The sequence below is a fragment of the Cyanistes caeruleus genome, chromosome 3 (genome assembly GCF_971803275.1).
Source record: "Cyanistes caeruleus chromosome 3, bCyaCae1.hap1.1, whole genome shotgun sequence".
Taxonomy (NCBI): domain Eukaryota; kingdom Metazoa; phylum Chordata; class Aves; order Passeriformes; family Paridae; genus Cyanistes; species Cyanistes caeruleus.
Genome location: NC_141703.1, coordinates 40,901,459 through 40,926,127, shown reverse-complemented (window position 1 = coordinate 40,926,127; position 24,669 = coordinate 40,901,459). Strand labels below are relative to the sequence as shown.

Genomic DNA, 24,669 nt, shown 5'->3' with positions numbered 1-24,669 from the left:
AGGAATATTATCACTTTCTTAGACATTTGCAAATAGGCTCAGTGGTGCTGGGCCGAAATATGCTGAGATCATAATATCCATTTATCTAAACTGCCAGCATGTAATGAATTCAGGTGGGAAGCCTTCTATCCAAATTAATTTACTACTTGAAAAGGACTTTTTACACAAATGCTGTCAAACAAGAAAACAGTTAAGAAACGAGAAGAAAACGTGAACACTGTGTTTGATCTTATTTTTAAGTGCAGGATTTAAAGGAGGAAGAATAACTATGATAAAGATAAGAATGGAAAACAGACTTCTTTGGAAATGAATTTTTATTTTCATGGCTGATGGAGACATCTACATTACGTAGTATGAATTCATTGATTCTAACCACAACATTCAGTTGTTTCTGAAGCTTTCTAGTCCATACACACCACTGATTGGAATTATCCTGCTGTGGCAAACCAAAATAGGATGATGCTCTATACAGCTCTTTTTAACTCTTTGGTAATTTATGTGGTACGGCTGATTTGTCCTTTTTCCTGGGTGTACTCAGAAGAGCATCTGAATGACAACATCTGTTATCACCAGCCAAAGTCTCCTCAAATAAGATACAATTCCAGATGTACCAGCATTTACAAAACAGAATTTGACCTTGGTGCTGTATTATCCTGGCTAATAAAGTGATTCCTTTTAAAAATGTATGCTAGAGCTGGGATAATATATTCATCAGCAATTTTCTAATTATTGATCCCTGCAATCACACCCTGTAATTGATTGTGAAAGGAATATTCAAAATCATTCAGAAGTACAAACTTCTAGCAATACGTAAAAATTTTATGCTAGAACCTAAGTACAAAACTGCATCTCTGCTTCATAATTAGAGTAACAATGGAAGCAGGCACCTGCAACCCCCCCTAGTCCCTGGAGTACTATCAAACTTCTAATACATAATCCTGTGATGAAGATTGCCAGAATAAAGTTCTAACCATTCTAGAAGTTAAGCTCTGGATATCCTCTCTGTTTCATTTTAAACTCATCCAGTGAAGCTGTTCCAAATTATCCTCAGTTCAATGAAAAATTCTATATTTAAACATACTGAAACAAAAAAACTCACAACCTAAAATGACGCCACCAAATCTAATGTACTGCCAAAATACAGCAGAACTCAATTTCTGCTGTATGCTTCAACATAAGCAACATGACTTTTCAATCCCATTTTTAAGGGACACAGTCAAACAGAACAAAAACAAACAAACAAAAAAAAAGGTTTTTGTATAGAGGAGGCGGGTACAGGAGAGCTTCAATTGGCTTCCTTACCCTTCCAGAAGGGGGAAAAAAACTTGAAAATGGTAACCATTTGCAACTTCTTCTCAACCTGCCTTTAAAAAGATGTCAAGTTATACACTACTGACAAAATTCTCCATTGATTTACACCACCTTCTTTTTCTTTTTCATATATAAAAATATTTTAATATTATTTTTATATTTATTCATATTTTCTCACTGCAATGCAAAGCATTTGTACAATAGAAACCCAAAACATTATTTACAAAATGTAGTCTTATACTGACTTTCTACTAGCAAGAGTATTAATTTAATTCTTCACTAAAATATTTAACCACAAATGCACCCACTTCTGAAAGAGCACTTGTGTAGTCTAGTTCTTTCTGCTACAAATCCAATTTGGGTTGAAATTATGTCCCAAGTGCTTTTTAGCTGGAGGAGAGACTTACAAAAAATTAAACAGAATACTACAAATCAGGAGGGACTAGAAATATCTGAAAAGTATTTTGTTACTGGAACACTTACATGAGAGGAGAGAAACAGCTATTAGAGCTATTTTCATATTTGTGAGCTAAATATACATCAATGCAAGAATTAAAAATGGAGATACATGTCACCTTCCTGGTAAGGTTTTTCCAACAACAAAAAGGATTTTTTCTATGCTATTTATACTACCAAGACTTGATTCAGAATAGGCTTGAAATACTGCATTTCAGAAAATATTAGGGTGGATCTCACATATCTCTTGCAAATCTGCTCATATTTGTTGCTTTGCTTACCATTCTATCTCCTAAAAATAAATCTCATAATAAGAATCATAATTTCTAATGTTTCAATGTTTTTCTCTTCCTCCCTCCCTTTTTTTAAAATTGGTGTTGAAGACAGAGAGGCTCAATCTTCACTGCAGTCTAAAATGACAACGAAGAAACAGGACATTACTGAATATAAAGCATTTGACTCCTGAAATCTTAGTTGAAACTGCTATCTGGTTGTCATTCCAAAAACAAATAATATGCCATGTTTTATTAGTCTTATATATTCAGATCTCCATTCATCTTCTTTCTTTTTTTTTGGAACCATGAAAGACAATTCTATAGGGACTGTTTCTTCTGTTTAGAAGCCTATAGGGGCTGAATTCTATGGGCCTGTCTTGGGACAGCCAAGACTTCTGGCTTCTACCTAGCCCACCCATGAGGATAAAGCCTCTGGACAGGCCAAACAGCAGAGGCACTTCACAGCTTCATGTGACTCTGAGAGCCCTTCTCTTTCGTTTGGCATGTTCCTTCAGTTTGATCATTCATTTTAATTTTGCTTCAGCTTAATTTTCTTTCTCTCTTCTTCTGGAATAAGTGACTGTTTGGAAAGGAGGGATTCTCTCTGAAGTTCATACATTATATACCCATGTAATGATTCCTGAAATACATTTTCCCTTTTAACTACTCTTACTATAAAAAAGCCACTGGTAAAAAATTTATAAAGAAAAACCACATGGGTTTGGCTATCCAGAATACGCAATAGATGACACTGGATAATTTTCAAGGGATTTTTTTCCTCCCTCACATGGAATATCATTACTACAGAACTCCAGAGATATTCTGGTATAGCTATCAGAAAGCTCACTTAGTCTGTTGTGCAAATAATCAAAGCATTCTCTTAGAAAATTTGCTCTGTGTTAAAGAAGACCCACACCACACCCTAATGTCCCATGAAAATAAATATTTTGCTTCAATTTGGGACTTTTATAAACCACACGTTGGGGGAAAGTCACATAACATTTGGAAACAACTACATTCACAACGTACGTACCATTCACAAAATAAGATATTGGGAAACCTGCCATCCTTTTTATAAAGGCACAGCCAAGCCCAGGGGCCAGGACTTACAAGAGAGGCAAAGGTGGGGCAGAGATCCACAGGAATGTGTTATTTTCAGCAGTCACAGAGAATACACTGAAGGTGGGCCGCCCACCTCTCCAGCAGGCATGTTAATTCTCTACTACAGGCACTTCTGCTGTAGGTCTCCTTCAGTCCCTGCTCGTGAAGCTTTGGAAATCTCAGTAGAAAGTACGGCACCAGAAGAAGGCAAATGGGCGCGTGCCTGAAGGCTACAGCAATCAGCATGGGAGGGACTTCAGCTGGAATGAAATCCTTTGGGTTTTTTGAGGGGCCTCATTTAGGGCATGGATCCTTTCCAGTGGAGCCAGCTCCGGGGTGTATGGAGGGATGACTTCACCTACTCTTCTGTTTTGTGATTGGCACCAAATTCCACTTGCAAATCTTGCCTCACAACCAACCAAAAATCTTTTTCTCAGAAAAGCTGAAGGCAACCACAACTCAAGAGTTTTATTCCAGAAGTGGTGTCCAAGAGAATATACATATAGTCTGACAATGCATTTCCTTGGGCCATTGGCTTATGGGGAAAAAAATGTCACTATAAAGTAAACTTCTTTACAGCCTAAACTATAATTAACAACACTTAAATGAAATCAAATGAGAAAAAAACCCCAAATGTGACCTCTTCTCTACTGTATATTTTGTTCATTATATTAAAGACATTTTAATAATTACATTATTAAATGCTAAGCATCTTGAAATGCGGCGCTGCCTTTGACTCTACTGTACTCCTCTACTGGGCAACTATTAGAAAGCTTCATCTCAGAAACAAAAAAGAAAAATATACTAGAAATAAGCAGCTACAAATGAGAAGTAGCTGCTGACCACACTAAAACATTAGTTGTGCATATATCAAAACCCAAGAACCTTTAATGTTTATGTATAAATACACCTTAAACAAATCCCCATAGATTTTTTTGACAGCTGAATGCTAGAGGTCAAATTAAAACTGTATGTTTGTATATACGTTGTTTAAAATTGAAGAAAAAGTCCTATCATTTCCTCTTTTTCATGGCTTTCAAATAATAAGAAACTTACAATGATAAATAAGTTAACAGCAACATTTCTTCACTTCTCTATGAGCACAGAAAAAAATTCACACACATCAAGGAGGAGAAAAATTATTTGACTGAACGAACCGTCATTCAAGCAGAAGTGAATACAATTTACAAACCCTTTTGGTTTTGTTCAGTTCAAAGACAGACTTCACTGTGAAGCTCTGATTTACAGCTGTCCAGCAGTATGAACTCCTAAATAAATAAACAGGCTAAAACAGAAGAGTGCTGCTCGCAACAAGGGGCTCGTTGCCATTTGTTGTCTGCACGTCAGAAACACCCAGAAGAGGAATTACGTATCCGAAGCGGGAGGCAGAGCCTGGCTGGGACACAGGCTGCACCACCACGTAGCCAGCAGTGTGCCCTGCCCTGAAGAGTTTGTGTCAGTCAAGAGAAACCAACACAACTGACTACAGAAGGAATAACGAGCTAGGGGAAGATGGAGCAGTAAGCTGGAACAGAAAGTTGCAGGACAAGACGTGTTTTCAAGTGCAGGAACACAAAGGGGTCACAGAATTAATGAGTTTCCCCACCCATACGTTTAACTGCTGTCAGTGTACTGCAGTTACAACGCTACTGGTGCATCTCGAGAGATGATTTTAAGATGAAAAAATTGCCAGCTTGTGGATGAACTTCAGTGCACAGTGAGCAGGAAGTTACAAAGATGTAAGCATGAAAGATAAACAAGCAAAATGATGAGGGAGTAGTTAAAAACACTGGAATGTGCCAACTGCTCCATTTACCGGGTACAGAAATAGTAAAAGCTTTGCATGGGGAGAAGGCTAATGCACTAGCCAAGTCATACTCCTCTCTACAATTCCTGTTAGACTCCCTCACAGTATATTGGGGTTTCAAGATTAAGAAAAGCTCTTCCCTCCATCTGACCCTGGGGAGCAGGTGCAATAGAGAATTGTCAAGAGACAAACTGGCAGTCACAGCCACAGACTTCACCAAACCCGGGTGTTTGGATATTGAGAGAGCTTTTGTGGACATATTTACTTGAATTTTTGCCCTGCTTGCATGTGTCTTCTCCTTCACCCTCAGCTTCATTCACTGCATATCCATTCCCCATTTCCTCTTCTCTCTCTTCCTTCAGCACTGGTTCTTCCATTCTCCTTCACCATGGCATGGCACAAGCTCTAGGTACAAATGTCATCCCACACACAACCAGGGCACAAAGCCCAACACAGTGAGACACAGTGTGGAAGAGTTGGGGACAAAGCAACTGAGAACAGAAGGTGAACACAAGGTGATTGCAACACTTAAAACCAGAGAAGTGCCTGAACTGATGTTTTGGAAATGCAGGGTGACAAAAAGAGCCAGACAGGAGAATAACACATGAGCCATAAAGGCAACAGAAAGGGTGTTTTACATTGAAAAACATGGGAAATACAGCAAGCAAGAGATCAGGTTCTGAAATAGTTCCCAAACTAGAACTGTGGAAGTAAAAAAGCCAGCGTCACCTGAAGGAAGGTGGCAAAGTGCATCCAGTACATACTGCATAACCATAGGCACTGGACACATGCAGCCTATTCACAAGGTTATACTCTGACAGACAAGGCAAGACTGATATCTATTGAAACAGATGTCTTTAGAAAACAATTCAGAGGATTTTAGTTACTTCTTACAGAAGCATATTTCACTCTGCTAACTACAGAACTGCAGGGGAAACAGATGGTTGTGTCTCATTAGTCTTTAGAGTACACTCTGATTAGTTTCCTTAATTTCGTTCACGCACGGTCTTAAGATTTCACAAGGCCAATTAAGATTTCAGGTAAAGGAATTATCAATAAGAGTTTTCTTTCTTCCTTCAAAACTCGTCTGTCATTGGATTTTTAATACTTCACTTACTTAAGCATTGATTTTGTTTTCCTGACACCCATTTTTACCACAATTTGGTTTTGTTGCTTTTTTAAACCAGCAGCTTTTCTGCTGAAAATACATCGGACACATTAGGATGAAACAAGTTCCAGGACTGTAACAAACAGGACAACTAGAGGGAGTCATGTAACAACTATGACAAAAATACCTATCACTTAATACATAAACCACTATTAAACCCCCTCATGGAACTGAAGCACAAGTTATATTTTGTAATATGCATTAAAATTTTTGCAAATAATCACAGATCATAATCTGACCCCAAACATTTTGGGAAAGGTTCTTTCCAAACAACAGCTTTGCCATTATTCTGCTTTCAAAAAGACACCAAATTTCTGATAAGGCATGAATAAAATGGAGAAATACACATATAATAATGAAAGAAAATGATAGAAAAATACCTCGTGTTTTTGTTTCCCTCTTCCCAAAACAGCATGAGCAAAGAACTTGATTCTGTATCAATTTGCAGATACATCATTAAAACATATGAAACAAAACTATACCTCCAAGCAAAAGAACCACAAAAGGCAAAATTGTATTAATAAACCAACCACTATTAAAATTAGAGAGTATTAATTAGTAACAACTTAGCATAGTAGTTTATTTAATTAGAATATTTGGAGAACTAATGTTGGCTCTGATAGTTTTCAAAATGTAGCTTAACTTTAGAATGCATATGGAAAGCATTCAATAAACTTTTCAGCACAGCTGAATGGCATTTACAACACCTCTTAATTTTCTGAAGGTTTATTTTGTCCTTGCCTGCCTCTAGAGAAGTCCTCCTCAAATAGCAGTTCACATTCCTAATATGAACATTCAATTCTTAAAAGTTCTTAGTGGTCAACTATGCAGTGGTCATGCCTCCAGGAAGGGGTCACAAACAAGTTTAAGTCTTTGGATCGCTCTAAAACCTTCTAAGACCTCCTGGACAACTGCGGGTTTGGTTCTTTGTTTCTTTTGGTTTTCTGAGAATGGAAATTGAAAATGCCTTTTGACATCAAGGTTTCATAACCTTTCATAATTCAGTGTTTTTCTGGAAAACTGTCACTTTACAGATAGACAAAATGCTGGGCTTACGAAACAAAAGTCTCTAGCACAGCACACAGTCTATTCCACCTTCCAGAAAGTTTATACTTCTACAGGTACCATGCTCATACCTGCAGAATTTTATCCACAATAGACCACTTGGCATGGTTAGGACCTAAATTAAGTCAAGACATCACAAGTTACCTGAACTAGAAATCCAAATAAATTTGAAAAAAAAATCTGAAGTGTGTTGTAAAACTGTATTTCTCGAGCGTTAACACTTGCATGAGTTACATTCTTTCCTCCTCAGTGCATTCAATCACCCAAAGGACCATTATGTACAGAAAAGAGATCCTAGAAGGACTGAAAAGTTCTGACATCAGACAATTTACACTAGCTGTGAATCCCCTTGAGGAGGTATGAATCATCTCTGAGGTTTAAATTAGATTATCAACCAAGTGAAGCAGCACGGTAAATATACAATAAAAGATGAATGCCTACAGGAAAATAATTTTTGCCCCTAGTGGCAGATGCTTGAACTTTAAAGGATCTGAGACTAAGCTCTTTGTCTAAGCCTTCCTAAGAGAAAACAACTGAAATAATATTTTTGGTTGGTCTAACTTTGCTCCACATGCCACATGAAAACAGTATCTAACCCCTGTAAATGAAAGTATATTGTCACTTCTAAACCAATTGAGGATCAAACAATTTACAGAAACCAAGACTTATTTTGCTGACAATTAAGCTCTATCACCAAGACTCGAGATTCAATGAAATTTGACAATTGTGAAGAAAAAAGCTTTTGTCTGACTAAGTCTGAAGCATTTGGAAGAATCAACAGAAAATCAGAAAACCGAATTAGATTGAAAAGCCTTTGAGGATAAAATACACTAATTAAAGTAACTGCCTTCCTTGCTCTGTTTCCTCTCTGAATTGCTTTGGTATCACAGTAGAAAGGCATACAGCAAGAGGAAAAATTGGTCTGAGGAGCAAATTCACACTTCCTCTTATACCAACAGCATTCTCTGTCCATCCTGCTGGTCAAGTTCCATTATGAGAACCATCACCCCTGTAAGGATGAATGTATAAATCTCTGCACCAAATCTGAGAGGCATGAAAGGTCTTTAAAGCCTTCTTCTTCCATGCTGAACCTCTTTTTTCATCACATTTACTTCTTAGTAATTCAGATACAACCCAAAGCTACCAAAGTGCTGTAGGTCACTAGCTTGAAGAGTATTTTTCCATCTCCTCCTCAGGGTGGGTCAAAGAATGAATGTGTCCTGTTCCTCCAAGACCCATACAAGTAAAGCAACTCAGAATGGGGCCTGGGTTGGAAGGGACCTTAAAGACTACCTAGTTCCAACCCCCCTTCAGTGGGCAGGGGCACCTTCCACAAGACCAGCTTGCTCAGAGCCCCATCCAACATGGCTTGAACACTTCCAAGGATAAGGCATCGATAGGCTTGTCTGGACAACCTGTCAGCAAACCTCACAGCAAAGAAGTTTTTCTTAATATCTAATATAAATGTACTATCTTTCCGTTGTATTAACTTGTCCTCTTTATGCCCATTTAAATTGAACAATATGTAAGATTTCTATTCTAAACACTTCCATGCGAATTTTAAAATTAGTAACAAGTACTCAACAAGCATTTTAGCATCTTGTATCTCCTAAGAAGTACAAACAACAGAGGCAGAGAAGGAAGGTATTAACAAATTAAGCACTGCTCACAGCATTCCATTTTAAGCTAAAAACAGATCATTTCAGAAACCTGGGACTTTGCATTCCACTACACATGTGTTTCTCTATTAAAAGTACAAAACAATATTGCTTTCGTAGGTGGCTGAGATGGGACAAAATTAATTAAATCCTATTTTTCCACAGGAATGTTTCTATTTTTTCAAGCAAACAAACACTTCTGGAAAGCGTCAGATTGGACATTTCCACTCTTGAACACTCAGCAGGTGAACAAAACCATCTGTATAAGCCCTCATAATCTTAGAGAAACACTTATTTCTGAACAATCACTTCTAAACACTGTCCTTAAGCCTTTGGTAGTAGCTGAGCAACATTGGTTATTAAATTGAGGTGCAGCAGAGTTTATTTTTTCTTATCTGAATTAAAAAAAAATATGTCGGGATTGTTTTTTCCATTTTTTCTCTTGGGGATTTTTGGGCATTTAAATATAAGCAGCATTCAGTGAATGCCTTTGAATTCAATATTAAATCATACTTGTAGCTTAATTATGAAAAAAGATCATTGTCACTATGTATTTGGAATATTAAAACTTGTCAGCTTTATAAAAACCTCAAGGCACTTTTTTCTCTCAAATTTGGCTTTATTTTGAAAGCACTCCTTAGATAAGATTTCTTAATATTAGAGTAAGTCTAGCATAACTAGTTTTCTGTTGAAAATACTGATGAAAAAAAATTCTCTCTATATTGTTAGTTTAACAGAAAAAAAAAGATGACACTTCTAAAGCTAAAACCGTCTGTATTTCACAGTTCTGAGGCTTTAAATTTGCAGAGGTTTCTGCAGGTATCTTTTGTGTCAAAGGAGCACCAAAATATTATTTTTTTTCTCCAATGGTAAAGGAACATTAGCTGACTAAAGGTAAGAACTACCAACTCTTCCTTAAACCATTTCAATATTTCTTTAGTCAGGAAATACCAGAAATATTCTGGAAAGCTAACTGTAATTGTTTCCTTTTGGCTGGTTGTTGAGACAGGAGAGAGGAGAGAGGAGGAGTGTTCTTCTAAAAGAAGACTGGGGAATTAATGAAGGGAGAAAGGTATTATACCAAAGTATTACACCAAGTATAATACCAAACTCAAGGAAAGCACATGGGGCTTTACATATGCATATATTTTAAAAAAAATATTAAAAATATGTTTTTTTTCTCTTCTTCTAAGTGGCACTTTCCAAATTTTAGACACCCATCCTTAAGCACGGGGGTTTAACTCTCTTAGTGAAGACAGACACTATCTCTTCTCTAAAGATCACCATGACAAGATTCTAAACAAAAAAATTTGTGCTCTAGAAGAAGAAAGGAACAAGACAGTGTAAAGTTTACAGTTTTTAGGTATTCACATTGAAAAGGAGAGAGCGGGGAAAAACCCAACACTGAGCAAATGCCCCTGGCATCTAATCACTTATTGTCCTCCTGGCATGTCCTAGAAAAGATGGGGCAGGGACAGTATTCCTGTATGAGAAATTAATTATGACATCTTAAGAACAGATGTAGGTATTTTGCCTAAAATGTAGACTAAACTACTTGTTTTGGGTTGTGAACATTCAAACCCATGAACATGAAATTACACTGAGAAATGAATACACGTGGGGACAAAGAAACATGTATTCCCAGTGAAGGGAAGCTTACCACAAAGCAGAGTGGTTTTTCTTGCCTACACATGAATTAGCAATATTCTGCATTGCATCATTTACATATTAAACAGACAGTAACTTCATTGAGAAAAAAGAGGTTTACCACACACACACAGAAATCTCATCACATCTGATAAAAAGAGAACTGAGGAAGAGCTAGACCATCTCTCTTCCATCTATTATTCCTTATAATTGCTAGCAAGAATGTCCAAGTTCCAAATCTTCACCTTCTCAGATTTCCAAGCACCTTCAGATTATTCTGCATTCTCTGCCCCAACACTAACTCAAGCTAGTGAAGACTTATGCTTGAAAGAGGACAGAAAAAGTAGCATTCCTGGACTCAGAAAGCAGAGGATGAATTCAGGACACAAAAATTAAACAAAATGTGGATAAAAACTGACCAGAACCATGTCAGTGGACAGAAAAAACATGACCTTATGAAAAGCTGAACTCTTAAACTTCCTTTGAATTTTCAAATGTCATAAATGTTGGACAATGATAAAAGCTCAAGTTTGAGAAATATCAGTGATCTTTATGCTCTTTTTTTAACTGGTAAATGAGGAATGATGAGGGAATCCTACAACTAGAAGACAAACACATCCAAAGTCATTTGTAAGTCTTTTATAACAGTGCAAAGATGAACACAAAACCAAAACCACCTCCTGAGCACAAAAGGCACTCTGTTCTGAACCAAACATCTGAGAATGAAGACTCTGCCACCTTTCTGCCATACAGCAGCTTGCTTTGCCTGCTGGCTCTGTGAATACAACTTCCTACCCAGCATTAGGTGAGTAACAGCTAAGGCAGCTCCAGCCTATCCAGACTTCTCAGAAACCTCATCACTCTGCAACCTCCCTTTGGTACCATCACAACTAAATATTCTGCTCAAGCCAAAATCAAAAGCTGTGGAAATTAAGTACGCAAATAAGAATCAGGAAAATGTTCAACAAGAGCCCAAATTTAAATGAACATTAAAACAAACCCCAAACAAAAATGAACGTGCAGTTTTCAGTCTCAACCTACCTGCCTCAAGGTCAGTATAGCCACAAGCAATAATTAATGTCCATTACATACTACCATCCTAATTACAGGACTATTGTCCAGTAACTAATAAAACAAACAAACAAAAATGTTCTTCATATGCCTGTTGATATTTTAGAACACTTTGAAAAGCTCTCTTAAAGCTGGTAGATATCAACATACACAGTACAGCTTATAATAATGTTACCCTCTCCAAATGTAACATTATCTCCGATAAAATTACATCAAAAATCAAAACCTGAAGGAGGTTCTGCATATGTATTCACCTGAAAAAAGCCCCGAAGTACCTAATGATTTTGATGAAGGAAAAAAAATTATCTTGGTAAGACGGGGTGGAAGACAGCAAACAATGCTGTATTGTACCATCTGTACGTAACTTAAAGTTTGCATTTTTTAAACTGAACAACACACTAAAGTCAAGTTCAATTCAATACCTCTGCTTCTGCTGTTATTTCTATTCTTCAGGGTTTAGTCTGGATTGCCAAAACAGGCAGATTCACATACAACAGCCATTCTTTTCTACACTAAAATTTTAATTTTGGATCGAGAAGTGCCTTTTGTTTCCAAACACTCTACAAGATCACCACAGGCACAAACTAATCTTCACTTGTTGCATAATCTGCAAGATGCTGGCAATCTGAAAAAAAAAAAAAAAAAAAAAAGAAAAGAAAAAAGAAACCTCAACTAATTAATTCACCCAGATGCTGCAGTGCAGATTACCTAGGATCATCTGGGAGAAAGAATTCTGTGCAGTATAAAGCAGAACAGTGTTAATGAAATGAGTTTGCACTGTGATAGTGTTTGCTTCATTTTAATTTCCAGCTACTCAGATTAAACAAAAAAAAACCAAAAACCCCAAACACCCCATCAAGGCGGGCTGGTTTTTCTGCAAACACCACAGCAGTCTAACTGTGTCTGTGTCTCCATAAGGGACAGCAGTGGAAGGTTATGGCACAGCCAGGAGCCCAGGACAGCCAAGAGTCTGATGTCACCCAGGGTGGGGAACCCAAATGTTCAAGGTTCCCATTCAACCAGAGGGGGAGAAGAGCTGGATGGCCTTTCCCACGCTCCATACATGTGGTCTCACCACCTGGTTGTTCATCATCCCTGCCCAGCTCTTCCCCAAAGTAATTTATATTTGGAAATGCTTATGCCTTGTTCCAAGGTTGAATGAAGTGAGTTTTGATAAGTTTTTCCTCATTTCTCAGAAATGTTAATTTCCCATCCAAAACAGGCATCCATGAACAGCAAAAGGACATTCTATCCACATGGCACCTCCAGTCCCCAGTATCCCCAGCAGTTGTAGCAGCATTCCACAATTTATAAACAGATTAAAAACAGCAAAAAAAAAGGTACATATTTTAAATAGTTATTATCAAAACAAACAAACAAATCCTCTATTTTGGATTATCTCTAAAAGCTTATTTGTAGCTGCATCACCTCAGCTGGGCCCTCTTTTTAAGCCCCTTACAGTTTTCCATCAACATTACAGCAGACTCTCCCTTGGTTTTCAAGTGCTTCCAACCAACATTCAGTTCCTCACTGCCACAAATCTCCCCCAAAACAGCATGCCATCCATGCAAGACTAAAACAAAATTTCATTTTTATTTTCCAGCTACACTTGCAGGAAAGGGAGGTCTCTGAACAGCTTCTGTGCAGTCCTCTAAAGCCAGTATTTTTAATTAGACTTTCCTGTCTTGCTCGACATCCCATGCCTCCTTTTTGCTCGGCTGAGGTGGGGCGAGAGCAGCTCTCTCTGTAGCTGCTTCAGTAAATGAAAACACTAGACTCTGCAGTATCTGGGCAGGTCAGCATATGGTCAGAAATGAGTTTCACAGCAGGCTGTTTTCCCCACCAGGGGATCTTAATGTGAAGAAGATAGAAAATCCCTACGAAGGGACGTGGAATCTTGTGCTGGGGAAGCAGGAGGCTGCACTTGGAAGGGGCTGTCAGTACAAGCTTCACGCTATTTCCCTACCAAATAATGTCTCATCCCCTCCTACAAACAGCTTTCCCAAAAAGCTTTTAATTTTATCTCCCATATTAGGCATAAATGGGGTGAGCTCTGACTCGGTGAACTGAAAATGTAATGGGCTTGTCTCATCGGTTTATGGCCAAGTTTCAGTCAATTACTATTGCTGAAAAGAACAGGATAGAGTTGAATCGAGTTACGCTAATAGATAATAAATGTAAACATAACTCCAGAGTGCCATTTACTGACTTTAAAGACTACTCCTATAGCAATCAACTTTGTAAGGCTCTTGACAGAATCATAATGGTGATAAAACACATGGAAGCATAAGACTATTTAAACTCTTAACAAAGCCATGATAATACTAACAGTAAATGAGCAACTCCCATAAAATATCATTTAATAATCACACCCTGATAAGATTTAAAGTACATATCGCCATTGTTATATGAAAAAAACATTAAAGGGTTTTTTTCTTTAACACATGTAGCAACCTAACAGGTTTTAATTACCACACCTACTTCAGTGACGAGCTGTTCCACTCAAACACCCAAACATAATATTTACAACGTTGTGTGGTTGTTAAGGATCTTGATGATTGATGGAACCCATTGTGTTGCCATCTTAATAACAACAAATGCAAGTGATTACCAACACAGAAGAGAGAATCTGTGTTTTTATTTTACAACAAAAGGCTGTCCTATAGGGACTTCTTTTCAACGTAAACTAACAAACCTGTGCACATGTGAATGCGCTTTAGAGCCTGGCACAGAGTCGAAAACAAAGCCTCTGCTGCTTTAAGGACAATGTATTTTTTTGTATTAGCTTAAGAGAACATGAAAGCTGTCAAAAGAGCTAGTACAGTTTTTCGCAACCCTGCAGAATTCATCTTGACCACAAGGATATATGTGAAAACTGCATCAGAAAGATAGGACAGATCTTGTTTCCAAAAAAAAAAAAGAAAGAAAAGAAAGCAATTGAGTCATTGAGTCAAATAGGAATACAATACATTTCCTGGCATTGCTACTGAATATTTATATCACTGACGAATGAGACTACAAACAAAGTATCTTAACATGAAGCTTTGCCTGGTTAACTGCATGATATGCCAAAACACCACCTACTGTAAATCACACAGTTTAAGACCAGTATTTCTTGTTTAAACACGCTACTTGTTCAGCAGAATCACTTGTGTGAACAAGCATACATTAATGTACACTAACTAGAGCAGTTTCACTATCCATCTGATAAAGTATAATTTAACAACCTCATTATCAGCATTGTAATTTTCAGACTGCTGAAATACCATATTCGTTGCAAATATTATATGGTTGAAACACTTTAACAACATTGCCCATTTGACACTTCTGTCAGATAAAATGCAGATAGTCACTTGTGCATTGATGAACATGCTTTTAATCCTATAAAGAAACTTTCTCTGTCAAATTATAAGCGTTTCAGCACTCAATTTATGAATACCATAATTAAAATCCTTATGCCTTAAAGAAAAACAAACTCTTCATTATAACAACAGCTTTCTTTCACATTTTAATCTTTTATATTTGGAGTTTGCTTTCATGTGCTGTTATTAGCTATCAGTTCAGCATGTCATTTCTGGCTGCCAAAACCAAAAAAGAGTATTTCTCTCCGTAACTTGGTCAAATCTCAAAGTCTAGGTAAGCACCCAAAGGGATCAATGTTTATTTAATGCTTCCACAAAGCATTTGTGGGGGGAAAACAAATCAGCTAATTTAATAGGTCGAGGATAACCATCATACAGTTCAGTGCTTCCCATTTCTAAGAAGGTCAGAAATGCTGTAAAGTCTGCCAAAATATTTCTTTTCCTCCTATAAGTGTCAGAACCAAGAGTTTGGGGAGATACAACTCAGGGAAAAAAAAAAAAAAAAAAAAAAGCTGTGCTTGTGTAGTGATTCTGGTTTAATTTAAATTTCACACAGATTCTCTAGAAGGGGAAGCGATTTCTATTTTATCTGAAGAAATTAATGCATATCATCCATTCCTTCTTATAGCACCCATCAGCAGAGCAGCAGGAGATTTCAGCTTCCTAAACTCAATGCAATTCAAAATTACACAGAATTCGCACTAAAACCACCATAACTGAAAATGATGCAGTTACACATTAGCATCACTTTTCTAATCTCTGTCCCTAAATCCCAGAAAAGAATAATTCATTCACAAGCTAAGCAAGTAATCTTGAATCAAATCCTGAAGTTTGTCAAAAGTAGGATCCTCTGAACTATTCAACAGGAAACTAATTTCAGAAGAGGCAGGTCCCAAATCAAGTCTTTGCTGCTGAAGTCCAGGCCCCTTCCACCTAGCTTTATAACAAATTTGTTTTGAAGTGCTACAAACATCTTGAAAAAGAAATTAAAAGGAAAAACGGCTGAGGAAGGTCTCCCTGGTGGGACTCTTCTAACTCTAGAGGGTTATCTGACTTTTTGGCCACTATTTCCAAAATAAAAAAAGGCCCTGAACTCAGCACTACATGAAGCTGAAAAGCTTATTGTGCAAAAGATCAGGAGAAAATACTACTCTTGCAGATAATGAAGACAACTGAATGGAACCACATTACTATTGCTCAGCAGAGAGGTTGAAAATTCACTCCTCAAATATCATCTCTAAAAACATAACAGATGAATTTTGTTATCCTTCTAAGAGGCCGCTGTAATGCTCAACTGGGATAAAACAGATCATGCTGCCCTCTTGTGCTAGACATGCACAGAAACCAACCCCTTTTTACTCCTGCAAGTGACATGTAAAGAGCAATACATAAAGCATTCACCAGGAAATAGGAATCGTCCACATCTTCCTACTTTACAGATACTTTGACATTCATGTCATTCCCTTACTGGGATATGGGTAGAAGAGCAAAGGAAGTTTCCAGAGAGCCAAATTCTACTCTTCAAATTTTTTTTTCAAAAAAATAAGTTTTGTGAACAAATGCAGACAACTCAAACCCAAAATACTAACACTTCAACTACTCATCAAGCTTTCACAACAGCGGTGTAAGTGATGCAGTAGAGATATCTGCTGATAAACTGGTATTTCAGTCATAAATAAATGGCAAATTTTTCTGAATGCTGGGTAAGACAATACACTTTGGTCACTTAGGATTATCAGCTCAGTAGGGTTAGGCTAAATACTTAAGAAGGAAAAAGAAAGAGAGACAGTCAATTATTAATAAGGTTCTTCCAATGCAAAATATGCAGTAATGTTTAACTATTTTTAGACCTATGCCAAATTACAGAAAGGTGGAATCTGTGTATATACAAATATTTTTGCCTGGGAAGGGAGACAGGAGAGCGGTCCTTTTATTCCTTTCCTCTCTCTGCTGTGTAATCCAGCTTCCAAAAATACATTGACAGTCTTCTATCATCTGGGTAAAATGCTAGTTCCCTTTACAACTTTTCCCTCCCCAGATATTGCTAGTGCAATCTGTAAAGAGAGATCTTGGGCTCATGCCTAAACTGATTCACAAAGTATAATTTTTTTAGAAATAAGTCATCTCATTTATTCACCAAGACTGATTGGATCTACACTGTTGGGAGCTGACAGACATGTCATGATTCACCACGCATTTCCATTTCCTAATGTCGACTCTCTGATGCTCCTCGTTACTCTGCTTCCCCAGTAAGAACTTCCAAGAGCTTGGGATGTCTATTTATTTAAGTTTCCTTCCTCAACTCTGGAACACAGATCACCATGTGTTCAAAATACTAGCCGTGGCATTTTTTAATTACTGATTATTTTCTGATAAATAAAACAGCAAAATTCAGTTCAGCAATTGCTTCTGCTGAAGAGACCTCACATTAATACTGAGAACATGCTGGATGCTTAAATGACAGATCTGACATTGCAATATTAGCTTTGCTAATACAGGATATGATAACTAATAGTTTGGCTTAGCTATTACAATCACAACCCTAGAAAAAGGCACATTTAATAATTTCAATTTCTTTTTAGTATGTCTTTCATAGGCGTATCAAAAAAACAATTGGGGAAAAAAAAATACGTCCCATGTGAAATAGCATGTGAAGTTCTAAAAGATAAATAAACAGTAAAAAATCCACGTAAATCCAACAATGAAATACAGATATTACAAACAGATTTCAGAACTGCTAAATGCTGCAATTCTGAACAAGAACATTGTCTCATGTGTCATCTTTTCTCTTCCCATTTTTTCCTTTTTCAAATAATGCAGAGATCAGAACAGCAGTACTTTTGCATGCCACCTTGACCAAAAGAAAGGTGAAGGTAAGGAAATATACGCATCCTGAAGTTAACCTTCTATTATAAAGCATCTGTTGATTAACAGAAACACATATCTAAGTCACAACAGTGTGTGAATACCAGCGACAGGCAGGTTTTATGAATGCCAGTTTTACAATGCACTGCTAATTAGAGCTTCACAGTGTTACAAAGCAAACTGGTGTTACTCTGCATTGCTGCTGATGTTTTCTCTCTAGTTCTTAAATTTGTTATTATGAGCCAGATTTAGGGGCATTCTTACAAGATCATTACGTATTCTCTCAAAAACAAAATTACTGCACTTGCTGTGCACACATACACAAGAGAGACTAGAGGAAAATCCCCGACACATCAGCACTAGGATTTCTTCTCATGTATGTGCTCTCACAAGCTCACCATTAACCCATTTCCTGGACTTCCCTTCTAATCCTTTGCAGTGTCCTTAGATTTACATTTCCACACACTCACATTACAAGCAGGCCATGTAACACAGATCTAAACTTCTGCAGTTATAGGGGTATTTATTAAGATTAAATTGTACACATTTCTTTCATCATATCATGGACATGAACCTTTTCTCCACATGGGTATCCATTTCCTAAAAATATTACTACTTTCACTGAAGCAATAAAGCCATCCCTATATATTCTTTAATTAAATGCCTTCTGGTGCTATGAGAACAAGCCCATGTCCATTTTTAGCCCAAGGGAGTGAAGGCCATCAGTTTTCTGCTCCTCATGTAAAAGAGAAAACTTTGGCTAGTCAATCAGTTACCATCCACTTCCCCCCCCTCTTCACTCTGCTCCAGCTTCTCTCTCCCTTCTTTTGAAGAACATAAGGATCTGGATCACAGTTTTACAAAATGCACTCATATTCAGCATATGGGAGACACCCTGTGAAACTGCATCAAAACAGCACTGCAAATACAAGTCAATGTACAACACCAAAGCTGCAGCTAATTCATTGTTCTGTAAGCTGCATTTAAAGACAGTAAGATGAAACATCAATAAGCTGTCGGAGTTTGAAATTGAAAAGGACTACACTGTTAAATTTCAAGTGTGTAAGTAAAATTTAGATTTAGAGTGTCTCAGGAAAAGAAGCAAAAGAACCCAACAAAAGTGCAAAAATACCATCAAATTGTAATTGTCCAGAAATGGTACAATTTGTGCAATCAAGAAGATACATTAAATACCAAGGTTTGTTGTTGTTTTTTTTACTAATAAACTTACCTATAGGATTTCTGTCAAAAAACAAGACAGGAGCTTTCAGAATGGATTGAAACATTTTGTTGTGCAAATTCTGACCAGAATTAACCAGAACTTGAAACACCAGAAGACTTCTTATTATGCCAAATAGTATTGTAGCCACTGTTAAACCTGAAAGGAAAAAAAACCAAAAACAAACCATGAATAGAGCTTCCAAAAAGATATGGATCTTTCAGAAGAAGAAAAGAAGTTAAAAATAAAACTGCACTAAAAACAAATTCTCTGGACTTCTGCATATAGCAAGAATCCAAGCCTAGGGGGACTCAAACTGAGTGCAGAGCACAGATACATTTGTCACTAGCTTCAGTTATTATCACAGAAGCCATTTAATCAGTGTCTCTTTTTCTGTTTTGAAAGAATTGGTACTTCATAGAAATGTAAGAAATATCTGTTAACCCATGAGATAAATGTGTATTAAAACTTTCTGCATAACAGCGTTACTAAAAAATTAATTTCACAGTGCCATGTACAATTGTGGCTTGCGGAGGTCACTGTGAAGATTCAACACTTGCCAGCAGGTATTAAACAAGTAATATATACATGGCTGTTTAGAGACAACCAACTCCAAATCAGCCCAAACCACTCATGCCATTCTTCCCCTTGTAAAACACACCAAATCATTTAAACTGCATGTCTTTCACACTTTGTAAAATGCATTCCTTATGTCACGTGAAAGTCCTTCTAGGGAACTGGTCCGCAGACTTTTTGTCTCTCTTCTGGGCACAACTCTGCTGGCAAGACAAGGGTGCTACACGGCAAAAAACTGAAACAAATAATGAGATTGCTGCTGCTCTGTTTATGCTGTGCATAATCTCCAATGGGGCTGCCCAAATTCCCTGTCAAGAAGGGTGAACAGTGAAGGTCTAAACCTTGCATTTAGCAAGCTTCCAGGCTCCACATGATCTGCCTCAGAAAATCAGCAAAGCTACCTCAGGTCTTGAGGACACACTGAAGTTAGACCACAACTATCAGCAGAAAACCTTGCCTATTCTAAGGGCAGGTTAAAATCATGCACAATTCAGGAGCAGCTATAGCAACAGTGAGAAAGAGGGAGGTTTTAGATTATGTGACATGGTTAAGCTATGCCATCCTGTCTCCTTCTCTATTCTCCCAGGGAGCAAAAAAACATATCATCACTATTTAATTTGTCTGCTTGCAGTTAATTGCTTACATTCTGTGAGGTGGTGTTTTCAAGAAAAAAGATGATGGCTGGGACGAGAGTCTGTTTGCCTTGACCCAGCTGCTGTATTCCAGACCAGGCAGAAGAAGACAATTTTTCCAAGAGTAACTGCATATACCCGAACAGGAAAGCTGGGTCATGCAAGAAGGGAGCAGGAGAGGCACAAAGCAGGAGGCCATGGCACAGCCCACTCCTAGCAGCAGTCTGTGGGAGTGACACGAGGAAAGGGACCACATCCTGGGAACCCCACTTTTCTGTACAACTTTACTCAGGCCTGGAAGCAGCTGTTGGTATGACCCTCCCAGAACAAAACTCCTGAAAAGACCTAACAGCTGGAGAGAAGGAGGAACAAGACACGCTTATGAGTCCTTCACTCATTGCTTTCCTGCTCATGAGCTCAGAAGCTCCATATGAGAGAGATAAGAGCCCTTTGAATGTTTTCTTTACAGAAGAGGTGTAGAATTGGTACCTCAGTTCTGGCCAACAATAGTGTTCCCTATTAACAGCAATTTTACTCTTCAAAACCTTTGTCTCACAGAAGCAACAAGGACTAAGAAGGAAATACTACAGTGGGGTTTTTTTGTTTTATCAAACATTCAAAATCAGAAGTAAAAATGTTAAATTGTTTTATACTGATTAAGAGATTACAGAAAAAGGTAAGTTGGATTATTACATATTTCATATAAAATACTTTCTTTTTATAACTTTGTCAGCTTCACTTACAATTTTGTGTAGGTAAGTCAATGCTGTCTGTTCAACCATAGCAAATATCTCACTAAGTCATCTAAACACTTCAATATAAAGATAGCTTTTGTTGTTCAGCTATCTAGAGCAAAATATTCCTTAAAGGATAAAATTTTCACTAATGTGGTTTAGGCTGTCTGGTCAGAGAAAGTGAAATTTTCCACATTTAATCATACTGTGCAGTCCACTGGAACAGTTCACGAAATAAGACATTACACAGAGAAAATAAGAGCCAAGTTTATCTGGCTCCTAAATTGCTGCTTTCCAGGCCAAACACAACGTTTTCTGTCAGCCACTAAGGTCACGTGGATTCCAGAAAACAAACTAAACAAAAAATCCTGCACCTATTCTCTCACCCATGGAGATGTTTCTGAATGCATTCAATGCATATTCTTCTGGCATTCCACCTGTTTTCTCACACCAGTCATTTACATCTCCATGAAGAAATTACCATGCCATACAAAACCGTACATCACTAGGAGTGTTAAATAGCAGAATCTGAGAGCATGCACATGATTTTTCTGTGGCAATTTTTACTACATCTCAGAGCAGTTTTTCAAGATGTTTGGATGCCTGCATGCAAGGATCAACGCCCTTTTCTGAATATTCAGAAGCATAATGCTACCTATTGAAATATATTGAAATGTTTTTTAACAACCTGCTTTGCATACCCATCTAGTATGGCTTTTAAAAACTTGTTCTTTTGCTATGGCACTTCAGAAGAAACATAGCCATGCCAAGTTTTAGAACAGCACAGAACAAACATCCATTTCTAATCCCTCTTGCCATCCATATAATGACTGAAGATTCAGCTCAATGACTTACTAATATATAGACAATAAGCACAACCTTAATGTGACTGACTTTAGAAACACTCAATTCCTGATTTACTCTCCAAAATCCAGGCAAAGCAATTAAAGACTCTGCATTCAACCTATTTCTTCTGTCAGATGTATTTTATAATAAATATATTATAACCTATTTAATCAGAAAGCAAGACTCAGGCTTCTAAACTGTTAGAAGATATTGCTCAGTTACTGCTAGAAATCACATTTCCCCACACATTTCTTTGCACCTCTCAAAACTCTCTATCAGATAATAAACAGTTCTTAGACACACACAGGTGCATGTGCAATTACCTGCATAAATTCCCAAATAAAAGTTAAGGTCTAGAGGTCCGGTCGCATTCGTTCCATTATTTCCATTTGTTGAGAGATTCAACTTTTTTTGATTATTTGCCCTGTGGAAATGCACACAGAAGGTAACCATCATCAAATAAGTGTGTTTAGCTGTTTCTAGATTCAATTCTGTTGAAATCTTTAGTCCAAAAGATCTCATGCATCGATGCTGCCATGCATCACAGCATGAATAGATGCAATTAGAGTCCACACTCAGCATTAAGTTTAAATTTTTTTCCCCCACAAAAGAGGTGGAAATCAGAGGAAGACCTGAACTATTGTAGAACAGGTTCCATTCCTTTTCAATTAAACAAACAGAACTTAACTGAAAAGGCAGAAACCACCAGCCAGTTGTTATCATCAACTTACCAGTAAGAAAGCCACCAGTCCTGGAGCACATAGGCCACCTTGAGCAAAAGAGGCAAATACAAGAATCATCTTACAAAATTAAAAAAAAATTAGAAAATTAAATTTCCTTGCTATTCTTTCAAGCTCTCTGGGAAAACATAACATATTCAGAAAAGTATGCCATCCAGTCTTTCAAGACCAGCAGCAATTTGCCAAGCACATTAGAAGGTGCTCTACAAAGAAAGAAGTTACCTTAAATTACCTTACATGTTAGCAAACTAAAGGAAAGCAATACACTTTAGTAAACAAAATATAGTAGCTCTTCCTAATGTATGTTAATTGAACATTAAAGAACTCATTTTCTCAGTTCCTAAATTTGCTACAAGAGATATTCCAAAATTCTTTTTGATTAACAAACTTTCTGATGTTACCAGTCCAGAAATTTGTGTTTACACAAGATAATTACCAGAAACAGGGTTGAAGGAGGATGAGAAAGGAGAGGGAGGGAAATATTCCTTCTGCCACCTTCCTTCTGTGACAAGAGGTGACTACAAACATGTAACAGGGTTATTATCTCAAAATACACTTCTGTTCATGTGAATTTGAAGTTGTGGGCAGTCTACTACAGAGATTTGATCTTGCTTAGCTACCTTTCCAAGAAACTCAGTGCAAGGACAAGCAAGATGTTAAAATATATGGATTATTTTTTTACAGCAAAGAGAAATAATTTCCACAAAACTAATCTGAATTCTCAGCAAGAAACAGAGAAAAAGGCAATAAGGTATTTTCACTCAGCTTCCTCAGCTCACCATTGCTTTCAGTAAGTTTGTAAATAACTTTCCTTGTTTAAAATTTTTTTTATATACCTGCTACAGTCTGCATCACACAAGGTATTTGCCTATACTCCTCCTCACTTTCTCACTCTGCTAAACAGTGATCCTCCATCTAAACTTTCCTCATAGTCTGCACTTATCAAGAGGTGAGCTGTTCTTTGAACACTTCGGTCAGACTCTGTCCTCCCACAGCCAGTAAATCTCTTTACCCTCCTCAACTGGAAACATTCTGACTGTTCAGGCTTGTTAAACTTTTATAATGCTTTTATACACCTTATGATTTTCTTCTCTTTCTAAACAAAGTACTCTGGCTTATCATTTTTTGTGCCATGTTGTCATCAAAGTAATTATTTTAGTGAGGTATTAAGTTGAAATAAGTGCAAGACCTCTCAATGCTGTACCAACAATTCCATGCTGACACTTGCGTACACTACAAAATTATTAAAGAACACCCAAACATTTTAGATGAAACATTACAGCAACAAGTATGCACTATATTCAAAAAAGAAAAAAAAATAAGAAAAAAAATAAGAAAAAAAAAGAAAAAAGAAGAAAAAAAGAAGAAAAAAAAGAAGAAAAAAAAGAAGAAAAAGAAGAAAAAAAGAAAAAAAAGAAGAAAAATAAGAAGAAAAAAAAGAAAAAAAAAAGAAGAAAAAAAAAGAAGAAAAAAAAGGCATGGGAGGGGGGAATCCTCACAAACCCAAAATACTTTCAGTATTATTTGTGACTTCCAACGACTTACCTGTGCCAAAATATTAAGTACTAAGAGTATAAAAATCACAAAGTAGTTTGCTCCTGCAGTGAAATATTTTCTGTAAACTTTAAAGCCTATTTTTCCCTCATGGCGACTCTCTTCTGGAACTGCAGCCAGTGCATTTTCACCCTGAAAGAAAAAATCCACAGAATAAACCCCATCAACCTCGTAGTTACAGATTCAGATTACGCCACTCGAAAGTCATGGTTCAGACTTAGCAAACAATTAAACAAGGAGATAAAGTGATTATGCATACAAAAATTTTATATTTTAAATACAGAACTACAGCTATGACAAAAAAAAATAGTCTCAGTGCACTAATACTGAAAAATCTACTCTGCAAAGCAACATTTCAAGGATTTTATTTGGCATTGCATCACCAAATATAACACAACTTCATATATAGCCAGGAATATTTACTCTGACCACTATCCAGGTTCTTCTTTTCTTATATACCACCTTTACTTGTAACAGCTCCAGAAATTAAATTTGGGGAAGATTCTGTTTTCAGAATACAAATGTGGGCAACCTTTCCCTTCCAGAAAAGCATTTAAGGTAAACACTCTTTTACAAGTATGT

General features: G+C 37.1%; 1 protein-coding gene across 2 annotated transcripts in view; it reads right to left on the bottom strand.

The window, feature by feature from the left end:
- The window catches only part of ABCC4 (ATP binding cassette subfamily C member 4 (PEL blood group)), a 142,091-nt gene that overhangs the window by 71,792 nt on the left and 45,630 nt on the right, over positions 1-24,669 (bottom strand). For both annotated transcript variants that reach the window (XM_086880889.1, XM_086880890.1), the window contains exons 16-19: positions 24,079-24,219; positions 22,525-22,562; positions 22,117-22,217; positions 19,018-19,164 (exon numbers count right to left, since the gene is read on the bottom strand). In XM_086880889.1, the coding sequence (XP_086737015.1) occupies positions 19,018-19,164; positions 22,117-22,217; positions 22,525-22,562; positions 24,079-24,219 (427 nt within the window). The remainder of the gene's footprint in view (positions 1-19,017; positions 19,165-22,116; positions 22,218-22,524; positions 22,563-24,078; positions 24,220-24,669) is intronic.